This window comes from Pseudonaja textilis, chromosome 5 (assembly GCF_049901715.1).
Source record: "Pseudonaja textilis isolate UNSWEBS1 chromosome 5, rPseTex1.2, whole genome shotgun sequence".
In the NCBI taxonomy this organism is placed as follows: domain Eukaryota; kingdom Metazoa; phylum Chordata; class Lepidosauria; order Squamata; family Elapidae; genus Pseudonaja; species Pseudonaja textilis.
In genome coordinates, this window is record NC_141994.1 from 16,749,499 (window position 1) to 16,773,956 (window position 24,458).

A 24,458-nucleotide genomic window follows, 5' to 3' on the forward strand; every position below is an offset into this window, starting at 1 on the left:
CCCCCCCCCCCATTTTTGCTTTTGAACAGTTCTTTGTGAAAATGACGGATTGAATTTATTCCCTTAGCACAAGAGTCTTCCAACATGGCAAGTTTAAGACTTATGGACTTCAACTCCCGGAATTCCTGAACTAACACGACTGGAATAGGAATTCTGGGAGCTGAAGTCCACAGGTCTTAAAGCTGTCAAGTTTGAAGACCCCTGCCTTAGCAAATGAGGATACTGTCTTTTAATAAGCTTCAGTAGCTTTTTACTAAAAAGAATAACCATGTTTAATATTACGTAGGGGGGGAATTCCTGTCTGTAACCCTGAATTCCAACAGCTTCTTTTAAGTTTGTTGGTTGACCCAGTTTGTTTTCCTAATTTTTACTCTGCACATGAGCAGGAGAATCAAGATTGACACTGTCTACACAGCTGATCCAGTCATGAAGAGCCTGGAATGAACAGGATGTTTATTCTTCCTATGATTGCTGAAGCTTTGGTTCTGTTGGGCTATTTCCTTATTGAAAGTGGAGATTGTGATCATCTGACAGCTACTGTTTTATTGTAATGTAAATTTAACATTCATGTTGAAATCACACCCACTTTGAGTTCTATGGTTTTACGTTATCAGGACATAGTAAAAATCATTTGGTCCTTAGCAGTTCTTAAAAGTAGGTAAATACAACCTCAGGTGGACAACAACACATGGCATATTACACCATGCCATCATTTATTTTACAAAAAGGAAATCAAAATGGAGAAGCCATGTATGAAAAACTAAGCACACCTTGTGATTTAGTAGCTTGCAGAATTACTTTTAGAAGTAATAACTTGTAAGTAATTGTTTTCTGTATGACTCTTCTCAGTCTCTCACATCGTTGTAGAGGAATTTTAGCTCATTCTTTACAACATTGCTTCAGTTCATTGAGAGATTTGTGGTTATTTCTTTATGCACAGCTCCCTTGAGGTCCCACCACAGCATTTTAATCAGGTTGAGGTCTGGGCTTTGACTGGACCATTGCAACACCTTGATTCTTTTCTTTTTCAGCCATTCTGTTGTAGATTTGCTGGTGTGCTTGGGATCATGGTTCTGTTGCATGACCCAATGTCGGCCATGATCTAGCTCAAGGATCTTCAAACTTGGCAAGTTTAAGACTTGTGGACTTCAAGTCCCAGAATTCCTGAGCTAACATAACTGGAGGAGGAATTCTGGGAGTTGAAGTCCACACGTCTTAAAACTGTCAAGTTTGAAGACCCCTGCTCTAGCTGTCGGACAGACGGCCTCACATTTGACTCTAGAATACTTTAGCAGAGGAGTTTTTGGTTGACTCAATTGCTTCAAGGTGCTAACTCCTGTGGCTGCAAAACAAGGCCAAATCATCCTTCCCTCCATCACCGTGCTTGACAGTCAGTATGAGATGTTTTTGCTGATATGCCCTGCTTGTGTATTACAGCCAAACATCTCCACTTTGGTCTTGTCTAAACCGTATTATTCAATCTTTTGCTAATTGTACTGCCATGAATGTTAACCATTTAACATACTGAGTTCTGGAAAGTGTGAGATTTAACTTTGAAATTTTGGGATTTTTCTCAGCATTGGGGCAAATTTGCTGGGATGTTCACTCCTGGGAAGACTGGCAAATGTCTTGAATATTTGTAAATAATCTTCCTCAATAAGTTGTTTGGAAATGGCCTTATAACCCTTCCCAGATTGATGGGCAGCAACAATTGCTTCTCCAAGGTCACTGCTGATGTCTTTCTTCCTTGGCATTGTGTTAATACACACCTCAATGCTGCAGACCAGCAAACTCCTAGAAGTTCAGATTTTATAGAAGTAGTCACACCTGCTGATGATCAGTTGATCAAGGACATTTTGATTAGCAGCACCTTAGCTTTCATACCTATGGAAGCACTAAGGGTATACTTTGTCACATATGGTTTCTCTATTTTGGCTTTTGTTTTGTAAAATGATGACATGGAGCAGGGGTCTTCAAACTTGACAGCTTTAAGACTTGTGGACTTCAACTTTCAGAATTCCTCCTCCAGTCATGTTAGCTCAGGAATGCCAAATTTGAAGACCCTTGGAGTAACAAGTCACGTGTTGTAATCCAGGGGTCTTCAAACTTGGCAACTTTAAGACTTGTGGACTTTCACATACTTCTGTGAAAGGTGATTTTTACTATGCCCTGAAAACATGATAGTGTATGTATTCGTATGACTGTTAGTCCATGATAGCAAAAACAAAAAATCCGATCATCTCTTTTCCAGCTAAAATGTTTTATGAAAAGACACACCTGATTTTACAGTAATGAAAATCAAATGCCTTATGAGGCCATCTTTTCTTGGCCTCAGTGGTTTCCCATTGCTGCCTTCTTTGTCTTCCTAACTTAGCCTACAGCCCGGAGGTTTGGGGAGGGGGCGTCCTTGGTGCTGAGCTTGCTTGTTTTCTTGCTGACCTTTCATTACCCAACATCATCAGTGTTAGGAGGGAATAGGATTTGCTCTCAATTTATATTCTAGTGGTTTGCCATGACAGGGTTGATGGGTGTGGTCTTGGTGGTTCTTTGGCTGGACCAAGACCAATCCCACCAACACTGACAGGGCAAGCTACTAGAACAGGGGTGTCAAAATGGCAGTCCATGAGGCAGATGTGTCACATGCAGGCCACGCCCACCCCAGCTTCATGAAGGGAAAATACATTGCAATATGTCACGTGACATGACACCCGTGGACTAGAATATAAAAAAAAAAGCAAAGCATTCCTTACTAGCACGGATGATGTTACCTAGTCGGGTCATGAAACGTCTTGCGAGCAAAGCTCATAGGGCGGCAAGGACCCCCGGCCCTCATTTCAACTCTTGAGCTACCAATATTCTCCTTTCTCGGAACAGGGAGATTTCCAAGTGGTTCCCCTGACCCGCCTCAATCCCGGGCTTGGCTCAGCCAAGAGCCCCCCCCCCCCCCCCCCCCCCCAGCAACAACTTCTCCCTTCCCTTCCTTACCCCGCCCCCACTCCTGTTGCAACTCGGGAGTAGCTTCCCTCCAGCTTTGAGTGCTAGAAAGACGCCAAGAAGCCGGGAAACCTTTTGTCAAGCCTTCAGGCTGGGAGGGGAAGCGGCGGGGCGGGGCAGCCCCTCCTAAAAAAAAAAAAAGAAAGAGGGACCCCTCCCCTCATCCAGCAGCTGCAGCCGCAAGAGCCGGACGCGGGCGGGCGGGCGTCTGTGCGCCATTGCCGGCGGGGTCTCGCCTCGCCTCTCAGTCCAGCCGCCCCCCATCCCCACCTCTCCGAGCTCCTCCCGCGTCTCTCTCTACCCCCCTTCACCGCCCGCGGACTTCCTCGCCGTAGCAGGGCGCTGTGAAGGGAGCCGGACAGCGCGATCCTGAGGCGGCGGCTTTCCTGCGTTTAGCCTCGCCGGCGACGACGGCGGCCAGGAAGCGGGGGGTCTCCACAACAAGCCCGGCGCGCCTTCCAAAAGCCCCTCGCCCGGCGGTCCATGTAGCCCCGGACCGAGCACGCCCAACACCGCCACCCTCCGCCGCCGCCGCGATGTCCTCCCCGGTGCGCTCGCCCACCCTGCGGCCCCATCGGATGAGGAAGGACGAGTCTTTCCTGGGGAAACTCGGAGGGACGCTGGGCAGGAAGAAGAAAGCCAAGGAGGGTGAGTAGCCGGACCCGGGTGGGTGGGCAGGCAGCCCGGGGGACGAGGACGAGGACGGGACGACCTTCTGGCTGCGTCCGGCCCCGCTTCTCCCCGCCGCCCCCCGCGTGCTTCGAACGAGAACCGTCGCCCGGAGCCTCCGCGAAAGGCACAGAGCCGGGCAGGTTAGGAGCCACGCCAGCCCGAGTGTCCCGGGTGGGTAGGAGCTCGGGAAGAGACCTGGCGGTGGAATTAATCCTTTTCCCGGATTTGGATAAATTTGGGTTTGGATAAAAGGCGCCACCCTGACCTCCAAATTGCTAAAAGGATGCAAATGACCAGCTGTCTGCAGGGAGTATAAATCCTTCCATTTCCCCACCATCCGGTCAGAGCCGAAGAAGCTTCTTGGATGAGAAGAGAAACGTCTTCAAAAGAAAAAACAAGAAAGTCCAGTTCCCTCATGGAGGAAAAAAAGGACCTTTTGGGACCCCAATAGAATGGAATGGAATGGAATAGAATAAGGAATAGAATAGAATAGAAATAGAATAGAATTCTTTATTGGCCAAGTGTGATTGGACACACAGTGTACATAAAGAAAAAATAAAATATATTCGTCAAGAAGCATAAGATACAACACTTAGTCACAGGATACCAATAAGCAATCAAACCATACTAGGAAACAAATAAAAACAATATAAATTGTAAAGATACAAGCAGCATGGATATAGCCATCGGTGGGAAGAGAAAAGTACTACGAAGGATGAGGAGAAGAATAGTAATACAGTCTTAGTAGTTAATTTGACTGGGTTGAGGGAATTATTTGTTTAGCTGAGTGATGGCATTCGAGAAAATCTGTCCTTATGTCTAGTTCTTCTGGTGTGCAGGGCTCTCATTTTGAGGGAAGGAGTTGAAACAGTTTATGTCAGGGATGTGAGCTGCAAACACAGCTGCAACCCCTTGCCAGGTGTAACATCTCTCTCTCTCTGGATTGGGCATGTTGTGTGAAGGCAGCTGGAGCCTGTGTTGGGTAAGAGAGCCAGGAGTGCCTCTACAGGTAGTCCTCAACTTACAACACTTCATTTAGTGACGGTTCGAAGTCATAACGGCACTGAAAAAAAAAGGGACTTCTGTTTTTCAAAGTTATGACTTTGGCAGCATCCCCATATAGTCACGTGATCAAAATTCCGTTCAGATGTTTGGCAACTGGTTCATACTTATGACCGTTGCTGTGTCCCAAGATCACATGATCGTCTTTTTTGACCTGACAAGCAAAGGAGAAACGAGATTCACTTTAACAACCGGGTTCCTAACTTATCAACTGCAGTGATTGACTTAACAACTGTTGCAAGAAAGGTCGTAAAGTGGGGCAAAGCTCACTTAACAACATAAATTTTGGGCTCCGTTGTGGTCGTAAGTCAAGGACTACCTATGTTGAGAGCTGGCGGCCGACTTGGACAGTGAGAAGGTTGGGGAGGAACCTTGGCCAGTCCTGGAGTCTGGGGAAGGCTCTGACGAGGGCTCTGATCGGAGGCAGAGATGGGGCCAGGGCTATCTGGCAGTTATCAGCTGCCTTCGGAGTCAGAGATCAGTGGGGCAGAAAACCAGCTGGAGCCTATTCCCAGTGTGCACATGCGCAGAGCTGCCAGAAGAAGGGAACAACTAAGGAACAAGGGAGTAAAGCCACAGGTGGATGGTGAATGGCCCCTTCCAGAGGGAATAAAGAGCAGCGAAAGGGGAGTGTTGTTTGCAGGAGACGGTTAGTTCAACTCATTAGAGTGAAGATCTATTCCTGACCTTACCAAGTAAGTTCTGCTACAGCGTGGCGTTTGGAAGATATTGGCCTGGCAACTCTCCAAGCCTGATAAAGGTCTGTAGTTGTGAAATCTCATGGAAGACAGTTTGCCGGGACTTTGCTGGAGAGGAATTCAGTTTAACCTAAATAAAAGGGGTTTTATCGGTAGGAGGAGTCGGCTTCATGATCTTGGGAAGCCTAGGTCAGAACAACTTACACTCACAGAGGAATTCCTCCCAGGAAATAGAAGTCAGTGGGACTGAAACTTTAAAAGTCTCCTGCTTAATCTCTCCATTCGTTTTCCCTTCTCTGCAATTCCAGTTGCTTGGTGGGAATTTTCATATGGATTTGATCCATGCAAAATGATCTTGAGGGGATTTCAGCCTCCTGGTTAATAGCATTTATGTATTTAGACAGAAGGGCCCAGCTGAAATCTCTCTCGGAGTTTTTGCTTTGCCGTTATAGAGGATCAGTAAGACTGCCCTACTCTACAAGGTTGTTGTTACGATCCCCGGGTTTATGCATATGAAATAATGATGGTCATTTTTACAATACCTGGTCATATAGCTGAAATTTAAGTGAATTTAGTTAGATCAATAGTTGAACTAGATGATCCCTGGACTTGGTGTCACCAAGCTGTTGAAAGAATTACGCTGAACTGTGGGAGTTTTTGTGATGTGCAATAAGTTAAGGTTTGCAAAATGGGAATGTACGGATAAATTATGCAAAACTGGAATGAGCCCCAAAGCAGCTGTTTTTGCTTTTCAGAGACTTGTAAGCTCACTGACTGCAAGAATATTCTTTTACCTTGCTCTCTCTCAATTGAGCTCCATTCAGATTTAATACATTATGATGACCCCGGGCATGAAACAAAAATAACAAAGTCACAAAAGTAGAATAAATTCCTTTAATGCCTCCAACTTGGCCCCAATGTCCAATTATCCTCGGCTGGATAACAAACTCTTCCAAAAAAACAGTCTACGAAAGGCAGAAATGCAGTCCGAACCCAAAATAAAGATAATTAGAAATTTTAAAAAAACAAACACAAACCACACTGAAGTAATTAACAGGGCAGGCCAGGATGATAAATTGCAGACTTTCAAAGAATAATGCAGCACTCACAGTTGGGAGGACACCAAAACCCAGATAAGCCTCGACCAAGATAATGCACGCTTTGCTTCCAGCAAGGAGCCGTGTGCAAATGCCCCACTTATATCCTGTTCTCCCAGCTGCAACCAATGAAAGGGATCTAGGCCTTTTCCTCTCTCGCAAGCCACGTTGCTCCCTTCTCCGTTCCTCCCTGTGTTCCCTAGGATGGAGAGGGGATGGTCCTGGGTCTTCCTCTGAATGCCCAGCCAGACTGCCCTTCCCCCGTTTCTTCCACAGCCACCAGAGCCACACTCCCACTCCCTGTCAGCTGCTCAATCTCCCTCTCAGAATCAGATTCCAACAAGGGCATGACATATCTATTTATTTATCTTGATCAGGGATGTTAAACTCAAGGCCTGGGGGCCAGATCCAGCCCACGGGGTGCTTAGATCTGGCCCGTGGGGCTGCCCTGGAAACAGCAAAGGACCAGCCCAGGGTGCCTCTGCCAGTGAAAACGGAGCTCAGGAGGGCCATGGGCGGCCCCCTTGAGCTCCAGTAGAGGGTTGCAGAAGGCTGTTGTAGCAGAAAACGGAGCTCGGGAGCCTGTTTTTGCTGGTAGAGTACTTGGGCCACCATAGGCATCCCCGACACAAGTGATGTCAAGCTGGCCACGCCCACCCTGGCCACGCCTATCCTCCCCAGGTCAAACACAACCCTGATGTGGCCCTCAGTGAAATCGAGTTCGACACTCTTGATGGTTGCATTAGCAGCAGCAGCGAATTTAAACATTGTCTTTTTCCAGGATAATTTTTTCCACCTCACAGATTTGCAGTTCTGAGATTTCCTGGTGGTCTCTCATCCCAAGTTCAGCCAAGCCACATGAAGCTTAAAGCATTCATTTCCTTGACTTAGAGATGGAGGGTAATATAAGAAAAGATACAAATTGATTTGTGGATTCATATTTTTAAGAACATTAACATTTTAAAACCAAATTTGAATTGAGGTACTCCTCGCTTTACAACTGTTTATTTAAGAACACTTAGAAGTTACAAAGCCAGAAAAAGCGAGTTACGATTTGTACTCAGACTTACAACGGTTGCACCATCCCTGGGGTCACGTGATTGCAATTCTGGCACTCCGCAACTGGCCCGCATTTACAACTGGTTGCACTGTCCTGCAGTCACATGATCACAATTTGAGACCTGTTTTGCCGACTTACAAGAAAAAACACCCATTGGGGAAAGCTGGATTCAGTTAATGACAGAGTGATTAATGACTGCCATAAAAATTGTCATAAAATCAGGTCCAGCTCGACTCATGACTGCAACAACTTACAACGGAAATTCCAACATCCAGTTGTGGTTGTAAGTTGAGGACTACCTATATTAAAGACGGCCATAATTTGGAGGGGCAAAACTCTCTCTCCAAACGTCAACTTTTTGAACACGCCTGCGAAGCTTTCTTGACAACTATATAGAAGTGGTTTCCTATTGCTCTGAATTAGGTGTCATTTAAAAAAAAACTTTCTGGCCATGGGTGGTGCAGTGATTAGAGTGCAGTACCGCAGGGACGCGGTGGCTCAGTGGCTAAGAACGCTGAGCTTGTCGATCAAAAGGGTTGGCAGTTTGGTGGTTCGAATCCCTAGCGCTGTGTAATGGAGTGAGCTCCTGTTACTTCTCCCAGCTTCTGCCAACCTAGCAGTTCAAAAGCATGTAAAAAATGCAAGTAGAAAAATAGGGACCACTTTGGTGGGAAGGTAACAGTGTTCCATGCGCCTTTGGCATTTAGTCATGCCGGCCACATGACCACAGAGACGTCTTCGGACAGTGCTGGCTTTTCGGCTTTGTAACGGAGATGAGCACCAGCCCCTAGAGCCAGAAACGACTAGCACCTATGTGCAAGGGGAACCTTTACCTTACTGCAGACTACTGCTGCCGGCTGCAAGCAGTTCTATTCTCACCAGGCTCAAGGTTGACTCAGCCTTCCATCCTTCCGAGGTTGGTAAAATGTGGACCCAGATTGTTGGGGGCAATAAGCTGACTCTGTTAACCCCTTAAAATGGTATATAAAGCTAAATGCTATTGCTATTTTCTCGTGATTTTCCCATCCGAAGACTAAGCCTATCTCACCTTGTTTAGTTGCCAAGGTTGGCCGAGTGCTGCATCCATTTCTATCGCAGGAAACATTTCATCCGCTGGATTGTTTCATGGGGGTGGAGATGACTATAGTGAACAGGGCCAGTCAAATCCTCTGCCCGTCCTTTGGCAAAGGATCTCTATCTTTTCTAGCTGCAATGCAGGGACAGCTTCTTGGGTTCGCCAGCAGCAGGTGCAGATGGCTCAGGTCTCGGAGAGCGAGGGCTCAAATGAGGGGCCTGCGTGTGATGCGGGAATGGGACCAGCACCATCAGGGAGTGGAGTGCTGCCTTCGGAGATTGTGGAGGCTGGCAGCAGTGATGAAGAGATTCCTGAGGAGCCTGTGCCCAGTGCACGTGTGTGCAGGGCTGCTCGAAGGAAAGAGCAGCTGCAGCAGCACGGGCGACTCGGGAGTAAGGCTGCAAGGTAATGGCCCCTCCGGGAGGAGATAAAAGCCAGCTGAAAAACCGGAGTTCTTTGCAGGAAGCAAAGGAATTTTTGTATTCAAGCCTTCTGGACATTCGGACAAACTTAGTTTTTGTTTGGAGACCCTTTGTGTTTGAAATATTTCTTAGTAACTTTATCTAGTACTCTTGGCAGCCTTGCACCACCTTGGCAAGGCTCATTCTTATCAGAGATAATTAGTTTGAAACCGCCTTTTAACTGTGAAGGAACGGAATTCGTAAAGAATCATTAAAAGGATTTTCTGATTGGTGTTTGTTTTCTTGGAACAAGGTTTGGGTCAGAACAGACCCCTGTTCTGGTGCAGAGACTGAGAAATGGGGAAGATCCTCTATGCTGGTTTTCTCATAGCCATGCAGTTTTGGAGATATTTGCTAGAGGAATCGTGGAGAGACCAGGGACAGACCTGCCTGAGATACCAAGGAAGTTAACAGATAACAGATAATCAGAGTTGGAAGGGACCTTGTAGGTCATCTAGTCCAACCCCCCCACCCAAGCAGGCGGCCCTACACCATTTCTGACAAATGGCAGTCCAATCTCCTCTTGAACGTCTCAAGTGATGAAGCTCCCACAACTTCAGAGGGCAACTTCTGTTCCATTGGTTGATTGTTCTCACTGTCAGAAAGTTTCTCCTTATTTCCAGGTTGAATCTCTTCTTGTTCAGTTTCCATCCATTATTCCTTGTCTGGCCTACAGGCACTTTAGAAAATAGCTTGACCCCTTCCTCCCTGTTGCAGCCCCTCAAATATTGGAAGATGCTATCCTGTCTCCCCTGTTCCTTCTCTTCACTAGACTAGCCAGGCCCAGTTCCTGTAACTGTTCTTCGTATGTTTTATTCTCCAATCCCCTCATCATCCTGGTTGCTCTTCTCTGTATTTTTTCTAGAGTCTCCACATCTTTTATATAATGTGGTGAACAAATGTATGCAATACTCTAGGTGTGGTCTTACTAAGGCTTTATAGAATGGTATTAGTACTTCCCTTGATCTTGATTGTATCCCTCTGTTAATACAATTTAGGATTGCATTAGCTTTTTTGACTGTTGCTGCACACTGCTGGCTCACATTTAGCTGGTTGTCCACTAAGATTCACAGTCACTGCTATTGAACCTGGTTTCACCTAGTCTATATATATGTACTTTTGGTTTTTCTTGCCTAAGTGTAAGTCTTTACTTTAGTTGAGGGAATTTGGAACTGTCCTCTTCCCCCCTGCCCCCCCATCTCAGCTCAAGAAGAAGAAAGCGGAGGCCAGGACAAATTGTTCAGAAAATATTACCAAGAATATAGGTAGTCCTTGAGTTACAACAGTTCGCTTAGCGACCATTCAAAGTTACAACGGCAAAAGGAGGAATCAGGCATGACTCCAGGACCATTGCAACTGTCATAAATGAGTCAGTTGCCAAGTGTCTGAATTTTGGTCTTATGACCATAGAGATGCTGCAGTGGTCATAAGTGTGATAAAACAGTCATAAGACATTTTTTCCGTTGTAACTTTGAACGATCACTAAAGGACTGCCTGTACACCTTATAGAAATGTTGGGTTTGACCTGAAACCAGCTGAGCGTGTAATGGCGCTGGCCATCCCTAGCTACGAAGTCCAGCTATGAAGCTATATGAAATGGTGTGAATTATGCCCTTAGTATGTCTGCATCTCTCCCTGTGGCTGGGGATGCTCTCTTTACACCAGGCGGGGGATTTCATTGAGGGCCGCCTCAGGGTAGTGTTTGATCTCGGGGCCGGGGTAGGTGTGGCCAGCTCAGTGTCACTTATGTCAGGCAGGGGTGGTATTCAAAAATCCCCGCAACTGGTTCGTTGCCCCGTGGCTGGGTGGGCGTGGCCATGGTGGGTGTGGCCTACTGGAACTTCCAGGAGGGCCGTTTTTCGCCTTCCCAAAAGGTCCAGAGGCTTCTTCACAGGCCCGTTTCCAGACTTCCAGTACTTCCGGAAGGCCTGTTGTTCCCTCTCTCGGAGCCTTTGTGCAGACCCTGCACTTCCCTGCATCGAAAATGGGCCACGTGGAGACTCCTGGGAGGGGAGGGGCAGGGTGGGTGGGGCCAGGCAGTCAAATATTGGTTTGGTGAACCAGATGCAAATTTAACATCCGGTTCTCTCGAACCGGTCCAAAATGGTAGAATCCCACCCCTGGTGTCAGGGGGCACCCTGTGCACCCCTCCCAGGGCACCTATGTGATGGCTCCCCCTCCCAGACTCTGTTTTCAGCTGCGACGGCCTCCTGCAGCGCTCTGCCAGAGAAAACAGCCCTCCCAAGCTCTGTTTTCACTGGCAGAGCGCTGCAGGAGGCCATTGCAGCTGAAAACAGAGCTCGAGAGATCCACACATGGTTCTCTCAAGCTCCATTTTCGCTGGCATAGGCACCCTGGATCAGCCCTTCACTGTTTCCAAGGCGATCCTGAGGGCCATACCTAAGCACCCCATGGGCCAGATGCAGTCCGCGGGCCTTGAGTTTGACACCCCTGCTTTATACCACCACCTCAGTAGACTTTGCTCAGGCTAGTGAGGATCAACGCATTTTGAGGGGTCCAGGCTGATACAGAAGCCTCAAACACTTGCAAGGGTTGTGGCAGCCATTTTGCCTCTTCCTCCCCCTGATTTCAATATGACACATTTTAAAAGAAGGTAAGAAGTGTATGTAATAGAGGTTTCTTGGGGTTGCAGCCACTGCTCCTGGGGTGTCATTGTGCCACCACAATGGTGCTGGCGTGCCGCATGTTGGACATCTTCAGAAGTTTGGCCAAGAGTGGTTGGTGCTGACAATGCGAAAAAATGTATAGTTCCAGAGCCAGACATAATTAGTCTAAAAGGTTAGATGTTGGCTATATGGTTAATAAAAGAGAGCTGACTTCACTGAAGTGCACCATGAAGAGCAATAGGGATCCTGGCTATATTGCTTAAATGCTAATTGTCCAGAAAAAAACAGGGGGTAGAAGGATAGATGTAATTTTACAATGTGGCTTTACCTCCCTGCATTTCTTTTTCTTTGGGATGGTTTTAGTTGCTACCTCTTGTACAATGTTGCGAACCTCCATCCATAGTTCTTCAGGCACTCTGTCTATCAGATCCAATTCCTTAAATCTATTTGTCATCTTTACTGTATATTCATCAGGGATATGATTTAGTTCCGTGATGGCGAACCTATGGCTTGCGTCCTGAAGTGGCACACAGAGCCACTTCCACCGGCACTGGAGAGGTTGCCTGGAAGAGCCCCACTGCGCATGCATGCGCGTCCCCTGCCAGCCAGCTGATTGTCGGGTATCTGCCGCGCATGCTCAGCCAGGAGATGTTCCCATACCATTTCAGACAAGTGACTGTCCAGTCTCCTCTTAAAAACCACCAGTAATGAAGCACCTACAATGTCTGAAGGCAAGCTCTTCCTCTGGTTAATTGTCCTCACTGTTAGAAAATTTCTCCTCAATTCCAGGTTGCTTCTCTTCTATCCCTTGTTGCTTGTTTTGCCTTCTGGTGCTTTGGAAAATAAGTTGACCCCCTTCTCTTTATGGCAGCCTCTCTCAAATACTAGAATACTGCTATCATGTCCCCCCAGTCCTTTTTTCTAGACTAGTGTTGTGGCCCACCGGTGGCAGCAGAGTCGGACAGCGAGGAGGTTGGGGAGGAACCTGGGCCAGTCCTGGAGGCTGAGGAAGGCTCGGATGAGGGCTCTGCATCAGAGGCAGAGATGGGGCCAGGGCAGGCTGGCAGTCATCAGCTGCCTTCGGGCTCAGACAGCAGTAAGGCGGGGGAGCTTCTGGAACCCGTTTCCAGCCTGTGCATGTGCAGAGCTGCCAAAAGGAAGGCACAATTTAGAACTCAGGGTCGACGTGGGAGTAAGGCCATAGGTTGACGATGAATGGCCCCTCCCATAAGGATTAAAAGAGAAGCAAAAGGGGAAGGGGCTTTTGCAGGAAACAAATTCGTTCGTTCGTTCTAGCCTCGTGAAGATCTGTCTGTGTAACCTAGAGACTCTGTGCGCAGCCCTTCCCTGTCAACACCATGTGTGGAAATATTTACCCGACAGCTTTCCAAGATAGATAAGGCCTGAGCTCCTAATTATACCTTTTCAAGACTGTTTGCCAGGCCGTTGGCTGAATGTGAATGCAATAAATTCACATTCCTTTAATAAAAGAGGTTTTGCTGGGAGACAGAGTTGCTTAGTGCTTTGGGGGAAAGCTTAGGAGAGAATAACTAGCCATACCCTAATCCTGCAACTGCTCTTCATATGCTTTAGTCTCCAGGCCTTTTATCAGTTAAAGGCTGATTTTTTTAAAAAAAAATTAACTGGTCAAGAATATCCCAGGATTGCCTAAGTTGATTACAGCCTTTACTTGCCTTTAACTTCAAAATGAGTATAACTGGAGGCTAGTGTTTCTTGTGTATCTGTCAGGAAATCCAGTGGTCACTTCCTTTAGCTGATGCTGTTTTGATGGTTTTGATGATCAGAACATTCCTGGCTTTTAGGTCACTGCATGAATCGGGAAAGGAAACAGAGCAGCTTTCTTGTGTAGGTTGGTGAAATCCACTCGTTCAAACTTCACTTCAGAGATTTCAGAGTTTAATGGTGAGTAAAAAAAAAAGACATACCAGAAACTAGTCATAGGTCCTGCAACATCCTTGGTTTAAAGAGGGAAAAAGTCACCTAGAGTTGCATGGATGTGTGTGTGCGCGCGCATGCACAATGCTTATGTGTACGTAGGATCAGTTACACATTCGCAGGATTGCTCTGCTATTCTCATTTTAAAAGGGCCAAGTGAAAAATGCTTTGTTCCAGACAGACTTATCCAGAAGGAAGTCCCATTCAGTATTTTCCGATACACTGGATGATTTAGCTCTTAACTCGATGGAAAAAAACACCAGAAATTAATCATATAGGTCCTTCGATGTCCTGGATTCAAAGAAGGAAAAAGTCACCTGAAGTTGCATGTGTGTATGTGTAGGATCAGTTTCACATCCGTACCCACAGCGGAAACTTAACTTTCCCCAGGATTGTTCTGCTACTCTCATTTTAAAAGGGCCATGTGAAAAATGTTTAGTTCCAGACAGACTTATCCAGGAGGAAGTCCCACTCGGTAGTCCCAATACTCGGGATGGTTTAGCTCTTAATTCGACGGACATCAGGAAAAGTATTTGCAGCCTCTGTGCCTGCAATGCTTCGCTTCATCTTCCCCTCTCCAAATAGCAAGAAGTGTGATCTGTTATCTTTTTTCCAGTTGTGAAATAACTGTACACGAAGATAATACTTTAATCTGAAATGCTTCTTCCAAATGCAGATAAGGCTCCTGTTGGCCAATCCAGCTGTAAAAAGGATATCTGATGTGCCTTCCCTCCCTGATGGATGGTGCCATGTGCTTTCCTACCCATGGTAGCACCTGGGGGTGATGGTGTTGGAAGAAAGATCCATCTGGTTCAGTTCCAAGCCAGGAGAAAGACACTGGAAACATGAAGGCTGATTGGAAAGAAGGTTTAATGATGAACAGAACCACAGGTGTCTCTGGCAGCTGACCCTATGGGGTTGAGAGTGAGGTTTTTAGATACCTTCTCTTGGGCTTTGCAGTTGAGCTTCCTGTTTCTATGCAAGAACTTGTATTCTAGTGGCTGTTATACGGGTTATGTAGGGGTCATAGCTGGCTCTATAGGTTGTCTGAGCTCCCAGGTTTGGTTGAAGTTTGCTGGGGGTGGTGCAACTGAGATGATGCAATGAAGGGGCTTGTGTTCTGAAAGGATGTTGGGCAATTCCTATTATGGCTTAATGGTTTTGTCCTGGTTTGGATCTTGAGTGAGCGCTAATCCTACCATCCTGCCTTCGTTTTAAAATATCCTGTCTCGAATGGATTTCTGCCTGCAGTATTTGCTTTGCCTATGAATAGGGCTACCTAGATATTTGGCTTCTTTCAATAAGCTCTTTATCTCTTTAAGTGCTGACATCTGCTGGGGGCTATTAAGAAAGGTGGAGGCTGCTTTCTGTCTCCAAGAGCATGTTCCTCCATTTCTCCTTAAGGCAGGGGCCTTCAAACTTAGCAAGTTGAAGACTTGTGGACTTCAACTCCCAGAATTCCTGAGCAAACATGACTGGAGGAAGAATTCTGGGAGTTGAAGTCCACAAGTCTTAAAGGTGTCAAGTTTGAAGACCCCTGCCTTAAGGGAATATAATATTCTGCATTTTTAATATTTCCTAAAATATTTCATTCTTCTAGGAGAGGGGTGGGTATTAACTTTCTACAATGGCAAGAGATGGGGAAAGGCTTTACAAATAATGATAGAGGAGACACACTTTTCCCATTTGCATTCAACACCCAGGATGTAGGTTGTTCAGATGTCTCTTTCATGTTGCTTTTTGGGTGCGGAGACACGACTATCATAATCCCCTTCTGGTGGGTTTCTCTCCTCTCCTTTACCCAGACTGCCAGGAGCCGATGGCTGCTTTGCTGGTAATCCAGTTGATCCTGTGGAGAAGGACACCAGATTAGAATATTCCATCTCGGAAGGCGGCAACCCACAAACCCATCCAGATGGTGTGGTCAACTTTGGCTCAGAATTTGAGCCAAGGAGTGGGGCTTTTAAGGGTGAAGAGCCTCTGGAGGGCCTTTGAAAAGTTGGGAGGCGTTTATGGAAGCCATTTGTGGATTTTCTACGTGTTAAATACAGCTGACAGATGGTTAACTGACTTCATATATATGTGAAAAGTCAATTGGATTATTAGATAAATAGATTTCTACATCAGAGATATTTGTTTATATAATGTTAAATATAGATAGGAAAGTTAAATATAGATAGGAAAGTTTATCACTGTTTGTAGACCTGTTAGGTAGGGCGAGGAAAATGTATTAGATTTTTGATGTATCTTTCAGCATTCAGCTGGGGTGGTATATTTGCAAAATTCCACTTCAGTAGAAAGGTCTATTCAGGATTGTTTGGCCTGTTCCAGATAGAGTGTTTATCAATCACATTATTTGCAGAGTGAGCATCATTTCCAGATAGGAAACTTCATTTTCGCTCTTTTATCCTTTCCTTTTCCTGAAAGGGAGATAAGAAAAATTCCTGTTGAATTTGCAGACAATAGACCTGTGTCACCTTTGGCTCAGGGGGCCTCTCAAAAGCACCAGTTGCTTTTTTTTTTTCAATGAAAAAAGAATTAGAAAAGATTATGAACTAAGCAAGATCAAAGATGTGTAACATAAATAAATGGCTAACATACAAATAGTAAAATTCAAGGAAGCAAACACGAAGTCTGAAATATCAGAAAATGTAGTTTTTTCGCTTATTATTAAGTTACTTATTTATGTTTCTCATCAGTTCTTTTAAATGAAAATTAAACATCACCATTTCACTTAAAAATACTTGATTTACACAATATAAACAACTAACCAGTTTGATTTTGCACCAGGCTAGAACCTGGGAGATGGTGAATTTTGTCCCACTTAGGCATGAAAGCTGGTTGGATGACTTTGGACCAATCGCCAGGAAAGAATGAGTTCTAGTCCCGCTTTAGGCATGAAAGATGGCTGGGTGATTTTGGGCCAATCATCCAGAAAGAAGGAGTTCTAGTCCTACCTTAGGCATGAAAGCTAGCTGGGTGACTTTGGGTTAGTCACGCTCTCTGCCCAGTCCACCTCCCAGGGTTGTTGTTATGGGAAAAACAGGAGGAATAAGATTGGATATATTCACTGCCCTGTATTATTTATAAAATAAATAACTAGAGGTATAGCCTATAATAAATTAAAAATCAAATGCTTTAAGAGTATTCATATCATTTCATCTGCGCACAGCCATGACTGCAGAGTGTGGGTCAAGATAGTGGCCACAATGGGATCAAAGCTGTACCTGTATTTTTCTGTGTGATGGCACAGAGCTTTGATTCCGCTGTGGTGGTCACCATCTTGACTTTTTCTGAATTTATCTTAGAGACATGCCTTACACACTTACAACAAAATGCCAAAGTAGGAAATAACTCGGCACTATCATTTTCTTTTTTTCTTCTTTACTTCTTATCTCAAATGATGTTTGTTGTTTTTATGCCAATATAGCGCAGGAAGCAGCAACCTGTCCGAAATGAAACATTAAGCAGGTATGGATATGGTTAGAGCAGGAGTCAGCAACCTGCAGCTCTGGAGCCGCATGTGGCTCTTTCATCCCTCTGCTGCGGCTCCCTGTCACTCAAAATATGCGTCACAACTGCCAATGTGTGTGACACTCACCAGCATGTGATTTATTGAGCTTTCCGACTCCCAGTAGGCCAGCCATGGGTAAATCCAAGAAAAGAAAAGTTTCAGAGGAAAACAGAATGTGTAATTCAACTATGTAGGCTAGTTTTGTGGCCACTCAGGAAATAGTCTGGCACAGGAAGGATTTTATGGCTCCCAGTATTTTCTTTTCGGTGGGAAACTGGTTCCAATGGCTCCTTGAGTGTTTAAGGTTGCCAACCCCTGGGTTAGAGCTTGGGCAGATTCTCACTGGGAAATTTTAGGGTAGGAGACTAAAAGAAAAAAAATAATCTCAGCTGAAAACCCATCTTAGAAGAAAGTAGCTCAAATCGCTTCTGTAGTATTGTCCCAAACGTTCCGTGAGGGAGGACTTCATAGACTCCAGAGAGTTGAGTTTAGATTAAACAAGATTTACATTAAAAAAACCCTCTATTTAAATCAATATAGATGTTTTTTCTTCAGCATTCTTCAAGTGATTAGCACCAGGAGTTGGCATAATTCTATCTGACATTGTGAATTCCTTCTTTCCGACACATCAGGAATTTTAAACTAATATTTTGTCTACAGGTGAAAACCTTTAATAATAATAACAATCTGGTCAGTCTGCAGCAGGCTTGGGCCTCAGGAAGGGATTCCAAAGAACAATAAGCGGAAGTGTTTGGATCCAGTGGAATGTTTCAAAGATAGAGCAAAAATATGGGGAACATTTTTGAATTTTTTTATTGATTGAGATATTGTTGAGACTTTGGAAAAAGTACAGAGAAGATGATTAAAGGCCTGGAGACTAAAACATGAAAAATGGTTGCAAAATTTGTTTGGCTAGTCTAGAGAAAAGAAGGACTAGGGGAGACGTAATAGTTTTCCAGTATTTGAGGGGCTGCCAAAAAGAAGAGAGGGTCAACTTATTTTCCAAAGCACTAGAGGGCAAGACAAGAAACAATGGATGGAACCTTATCAAGGAGAGAAGCAATCTGGAATTAAGGAGAACTTCCTAACAGTGAGGACAATTAACCAGTGGAAGAGCTTGCCTTCAGAAGTTATGGATGCTTCAACACTGGAGGTTTGTAAGAAGAGACTGGATAGCCACTTGTCTGGAATGTACAGGGCTGTGATGCCATTTCCAGGTTGCGTGCCAAAAGCTCTATTCTATTCAAATTTAAAAGTAACTGAATAGATTTTTCAAGGCTTTGCATGATTTTCTTATATTCAGCCATTCTTTAGCTTTTTCCTCCAAAGTGTTATGTAAGTGGGACCTTGTTAGGAATCTGTCCACCGATTAGTTGGGTTGGCAATATATAAACCAACAATGTATGTTTGTAGCTTTAAGACAAAATCACTGTATTCATTTATACAATATTCCGATTGGTTGATTATATTGCAAATTACCATAAGAGGGAGCTAGAGATCATAGCTTGCTCTTTTGACATTCTGTCTCTCTGACATTCTGTTGCTATCTAAGGTTCTCTGTTGTATTTATGCTGTGCTTATACTTTGATATCTTTGTTTACTGTAAATGACAAAGGCGACCTCTAAGAAGACTTTGTAATTGGATATTCTTTGGACTGTTATACATATATGACCTGGACCATTTATTGGGCTGTGCTATTTCTTAAAGTAAACTTTAACTCCATTTGGTGTATCTGTGTGTGGCTGAATAATTATTCATAAGTACTCTCATGAACGTTTCCATGTGCATATCCTTGTTGCTCAAGGGTTATTCTGTACATATCATAACAGACCTCATAGAAGATTACATTTAAAATGCTTCTTTTCAATGAAGGTCTCACTTTAGGACCATTGATAATATGAACATTTGGACACATCTATAACATTGTCCATGGGCGGACCTTGGTATTTGCAAATACAATTCAGCATTATTTTTACCCTTGATTCTTTTAAAAAAAAATTATTGGATTTTTCTTTTTTACATATCTTAATCACATACTAAACAATACTATGATGTTTTTTATACACTTACATGTCCTGTCCAATACAATCTATGCATTTTTTAAAAAATATTTATTTATTCAACATTTCAACATTTTTTTAAATTCCACTTTTTACGATTCTGTAACTGTGTTCATACTAATTAACAAAGTCTATAACTATACCAATTACTTCTCGATTCTATTCTTATACTCTTACTACCCTTGATTCTTTTTATTTTTTTTTTTTTAATTAAATAATTGATATTACTGTGTAATTGTAATCAATAATACAATTGATTAAAAAATACTTGCGACTTAACAGTATACAGAACAATCAAACAAGCAATTATAAGGAATTCATCCCCTCCCTCCAAATATCTGAGGTGTGTAGCATATAAGCCAATCAAATCAGCAAGTTAATAGTCAATGGAGAATTTAATTGAATAGAATAGAATTCTTTATTGGCCAAGTGTGATTGGACCCTTGATTCTTTTTAATCATCGCAGTAAATACTTATTTGCACAAAATTGTTGTGCATGCATTTTAAAAGAAAACAAAAATCTAAATGAACTGAATGCAATTTTCTTCCTTATGCTTCCCTTATCTTGTTTGTTTTTTTTTGCATTTTCGTAGTTCACGTTCCCTTCAGTCATGTGTTGTTTGGATTCATATTTCTTAAAAACAGACGCAACTGTACTTTTAAAATTTGTGTTGACATGTAAGTAAGTTGGTTTGCAATGAGTGAAGAGGTTCATCACACAACTATAGGTTTTGCACGGCTGCTCATGTTGATAATAAGGGCATGGTCAATTATGTTGACTTGTTCATCCTTGTAAGAAAAGATTGCAGAATTGTGCAAGGATAGGAATATTTATTCTGACTTCCTTAATTATGACTTGCATTTTTCTTCCTCTGTAATGGTTCAATGTTCTATGGCGCCAAAAAAATTACCCTAAGATGTCTTCTTTTAACAGTTTTTGTGAGGCTGTGGCATACTTGCAACAATCCAAGTCCAGCTATTTTCTTTGGTAAGTGGAGCCTGCGAACATCACCACATGGGTAAAGGGGCTTGATTTACTATCATTACCATTATTCATTTTCAGGCAAAAATAAAGGTGTAGAAGATGCTGTGGTGACTTCTTCCAGTCCAAGCAGGGATGCTCACAAACTCTGGTCAAAAGAGCCAGTTGACACGCTCTGATGTGCATAAAAACAGCCACAACTTCAATTGTTATGTCTGCCATCTGGATTTTTTTTTTTTTTTTTACCACAGCACCTACAGATACCCCTCAAAATGCAGTGGGGTGGGAATGGGAAAATGCAATTTCTGTCCAAGACAAAGGTGCACAGGATTCTGTTTGGAGACAGAAGACGAGATGGTTTGTTAAATTGTTCCCCCTTTTAGCAGGAATGATGTATTCTGTTTGAAATAAATAGTTTTATTAATTTATAATATGATATACAAAGAGAATACAAAAGCAAATACTAAGAAAATTAGAGGAAAAAGGGAAGTGGATAGTGGGGGAAAGCAAGGGAAAAAGAAAAAAAAGGCATTGATTTCCGACCACAGTGCAGTAGAATAAGGCATTAAGATTTACCCTCAACTTTTTACTTTTCATAATAAAAGAAACTAGCCATTTTTTATAACAACAAATCTGTCTAATTGGAAAAACCCAAAATCAAAGTTTCATTTTTCCCTCACCTCAAGCATAAAGTCCAGAAGTAGTTTCCAAGTAGAAATGAAGGTATCTGTATTTTTTTTCCTTTAATCAAAGCAATGAATTTAGCCATCTCTACTATCTCCATCAGGTTTTTGTAGCCATTTTGTAGCCAATTTTTCTCTGATAATCTTTGAAGAGTGAAGAATTAAACCAGTAAAATGTAAACCAGAAAGCTTTTCTTAGCAGCAATGAAATATTATTTTGTAAGATTTTATAAAGTTTGAATCAAAGAATTAGAGATGGAGTCCCCTGTACTTAATAATCCCTTAATAATCCCTTAATAAATTTCTGCTACTGGTTCTCTGAACTACTCAAAATTTCCACTACCGGTTCTCCAGAACTGAATACTACCCGGTTCTGACCAGTTCTGGAGAACCGATAGCGGAAATTTTGAGTAGTTCGGAGAACCGGTAGCAGAAATTTTGAGTAGTTTGGAATACCACATCTGACTGGCTCCACCTCCATCTATTCTCTGCCTCCCGAGTCCCAGCTGATCGGCTGGGTCTTCTTTTGTTGCCCTGCACAGGGGGACAGAGCTGGAAAGCAGGTTAGCAGGGTGGAGAGAGAATGGCATTTCGCAATAACCTTCCCCCAGGAGTGGGGAGGGAATGGGGATTTTGCAGTATCCTTTCCCCTGCCACGCCCACCAAGCCACGCCACGTCCACAGAACCGGTAGTAAAGATCTTTGAACCCCACCACTGTCCAAAATGACTGGACCAAAGGTATTCCAGTTTTTCTTACTCAGAAACTGGATTAGAATGGAGCTGCACAGCTTACTGGCTGGCCACAATTAACCAGTTGGTTGTCTAACTAACAGTTTTCCGGCAGTGTTTGTACAAATAAGGCTTGCGAGGAAGAAAAGGGTTGAAGCGGCTATGTGGTTTGTTTCTGTTTTATCGCCTTCTGACTGATCTTCCTGCAGAGTCATTTGTGCAAGTGGGAGGGTTTTGTTCTTAGATTTCCAAATAATTGTTCTCTATAATTGCAAGCAATAGTGGGCTTTTGGAAATTCAGAACAGAAGCTGTTCTTGCACATATCTCTCTGTCTTGGAGGGACCACCAGTTCTACAGTGAGTTATTTGCTCTTCCTCTTCTGTTCCTTTTGCTTCAGAAGTCACTTAAACTCTTAATTTACCTAAGACTTATGTTATAGAGAGGATGCCAGAGCTGGTTAACTGATTATTTAACATTCCTCTGTTGGCCTGTGCTCAGTCTGTAAGTTTATATAAAATGTTAGAGGCTTGACAGAAGAGCAATTTGTCCCAATCTGATCCTACTGCTATCCTGCTGAGAACAAACAGCTGAGATAATTTTAACAATGAAGATAGAATTGGAATAGTCCTTGCCAAATCTGGAAGCAGTTTGTCATTTCCATTTTTTTAAAATTCCCTGTCTAGATTTGTCAGTAGCCTCCCATCCAAATGGTCTAACTGCTTCACTTTTTAAGATCAGCAAAGGTTGGCTGGGTGTTACTTAGGACATGGCTTCCTCTGGTGCTTTTTTTGCTTCACAAGAACCCACCATAAAGATGGAATTGTATTTTAATCTTAGCCAGGCACGGGCAGTTTCTAAGAATCCAACATGATTGGAAGAAAAAAAAATTAAGCATTTGGCAGTTTAAAAATAAAATGTTAAAATTTCAATTCCCAGAATTTCTCAACCAATGTGTGTTTTTAAGTCCAGCCATCATTCTTCCATTAATAGAGCTTGAGCTTCTTTTCTTACAAAGGGAAAGATTTGATTTGAAAGTTGTGTTTCTGAAATTTGATTCTATAGATAGTTCATTGACAGAGGGAAGTTAAAACTCATCAAGCTATTCTGAACCCTCTTGTTACAAGTCTCTTTCGTGGATGCTTTTTATCAAGTGGTATCCATTCTGTGTTGCTTTGGTCTATCTGATCATGTTTATTTACACAAATGTTAACGTTAATAACCCTGAAAGAGAGATGGAAAAATTTCTGACAAAGCCGATTGTTTGGTTTTATTTCCTGCTTGTAAGTATAGTAGCCTTGCCGCTTGTGATGAGTTGGAATTTCTAAATAGCTGATTCTTGCTTGTTCTGGGAAAATTGCTTGAAATGGAGAATACATCAGAAAAATGACAGTGAAAAGAATGATGCTTGTTCCTGTTTGCAGAGCTGTCACTGATAAAATAGCAAAGTTCAATGCTTTGATTCTCCATAAATCAAATACTTTGTTTGCATCATGTATTTTTTTTTAAAAAAACCCCAGGTTGTTTATTTATAGCATTCTAATTGATAGTAAAACTGAGATCTTTTTGAGTTGGTAAAGTTCTCCATCCCAGCTTGATTTACTCAGAGAGCACTTGCGTCCCATAATTAGCTACTCTATTCAGTGGCTTCACAGCAGCTGCTGTTTTTCAATACTAGAAATAACCGGAAACAACTGCAGCTAAAATTAAATAGCACTTATCATCCAGCTTCTTTTGAATATCCAGATTACCATTTGTAGAAACTCATTTGTAGAGACAATGTAGAAAAGAGCTGCATTTAATTTTTCGGGGGCTTTTGACTTTTAACTGCTAGATTTTTAGATTGCTTTTGCAAAGGAACTTGTCCCCGTTGGCATAAGATAATGTTGTATTGTATGACTTTTTGGAGAAGAGGAGAAGACAGATTTCAGAATTGAATAGTTAACCTTGTGTTCTGTGTTTCTGTCTGTGTTTCCTGAACAATGTTATCTTCAGTATAATGTGCTGTAAAGCACTATGGAGCTGTATATAAGTTTAAATGCTATTGGTGTAGTGGTGATGTTGATGCATGGAGAGAATACAGAACAACACGAGTTGGAAGGGACCTTGAAGCTCTTCTAGTCCAGCCCCCTGCCATTTCAGACAAATGGTTATCCAACATCTTCTTAAAAACTGCCAGTGTTGGAGAAATCTGGAGGCAAGTTGTTCCATTGATTAATTATTCTAATTGTCAGGAAATTTCTCCTTAGTTCTCGATTGCTTCTCTCCTTGATTGCTTTCCATCCATTGCTTCCTGTCCTTCCCTCAGATGCTTTGGAGAATAGCTTGACTCCCTCCTCTTTGTGGCAGCCCCTGAGATATTGGAATAGTGCTATTATATCACCCTAATCCTTCTTTTCATCAGACTAGACCTGCCCAATTCCAGCAACAGTTTAGCCTCCAGCCCCCTAATCATCTTTGTTGCTCTTCTCTGCACTCTTTCTAGAGTCTCAACATCTTTTTTACATCGTGATGACCAAAACTGGATGCAGTATTCCAGGTGTAGCCTTACCAGGGCATTATAAAAGGGTATCAGCACTTCATGTGATGAAGAGAAATAGCTTTTATTTCTCCGCTAGGTATCCTGCTCTTCTTAAGAGTTCCAGGATTTTTGACATGGTTAAAAGGACCAAAACCTACCAGTAGGAGACCTGATACATAATCCCTAGAGATTAACGGATCAAGATGATTCTATCCTCACCACGGGTTGTCACTGGAACCTCACTGGCTCTGTGTGCCCTTCCACCAA

The 24,458-nt window shown here is 43.2% G+C and overlaps 1 protein-coding gene across 3 annotated transcripts in view; it reads left to right on the plus strand.

Moving 5' to 3' along the window:
- The first annotated feature begins 3,152 nt into the window (after positions 1-3,152).
- LOC113437573 (beta-parvin) overlaps positions 3,153-24,458 on the plus strand; it is a 52,107-nt gene continuing 30,801 nt past the window's right edge. Inside the window, exon 1 of one of the 3 annotated variants that reach the window (XM_026702654.2) lies at positions 3,153-3,642. In XM_026702654.2, the coding sequence (XP_026558439.1) occupies positions 3,531-3,642 (112 nt within the window). In that variant the 5' untranslated portion in view covers positions 3,153-3,530. Of the gene's footprint in view, positions 3,643-20,216; positions 20,266-21,897; positions 22,030-24,458 lie in introns of those variants that run through there. The other 2 variants (XM_087934192.1, XM_026702646.2) reach the window with 2 other exon arrangements.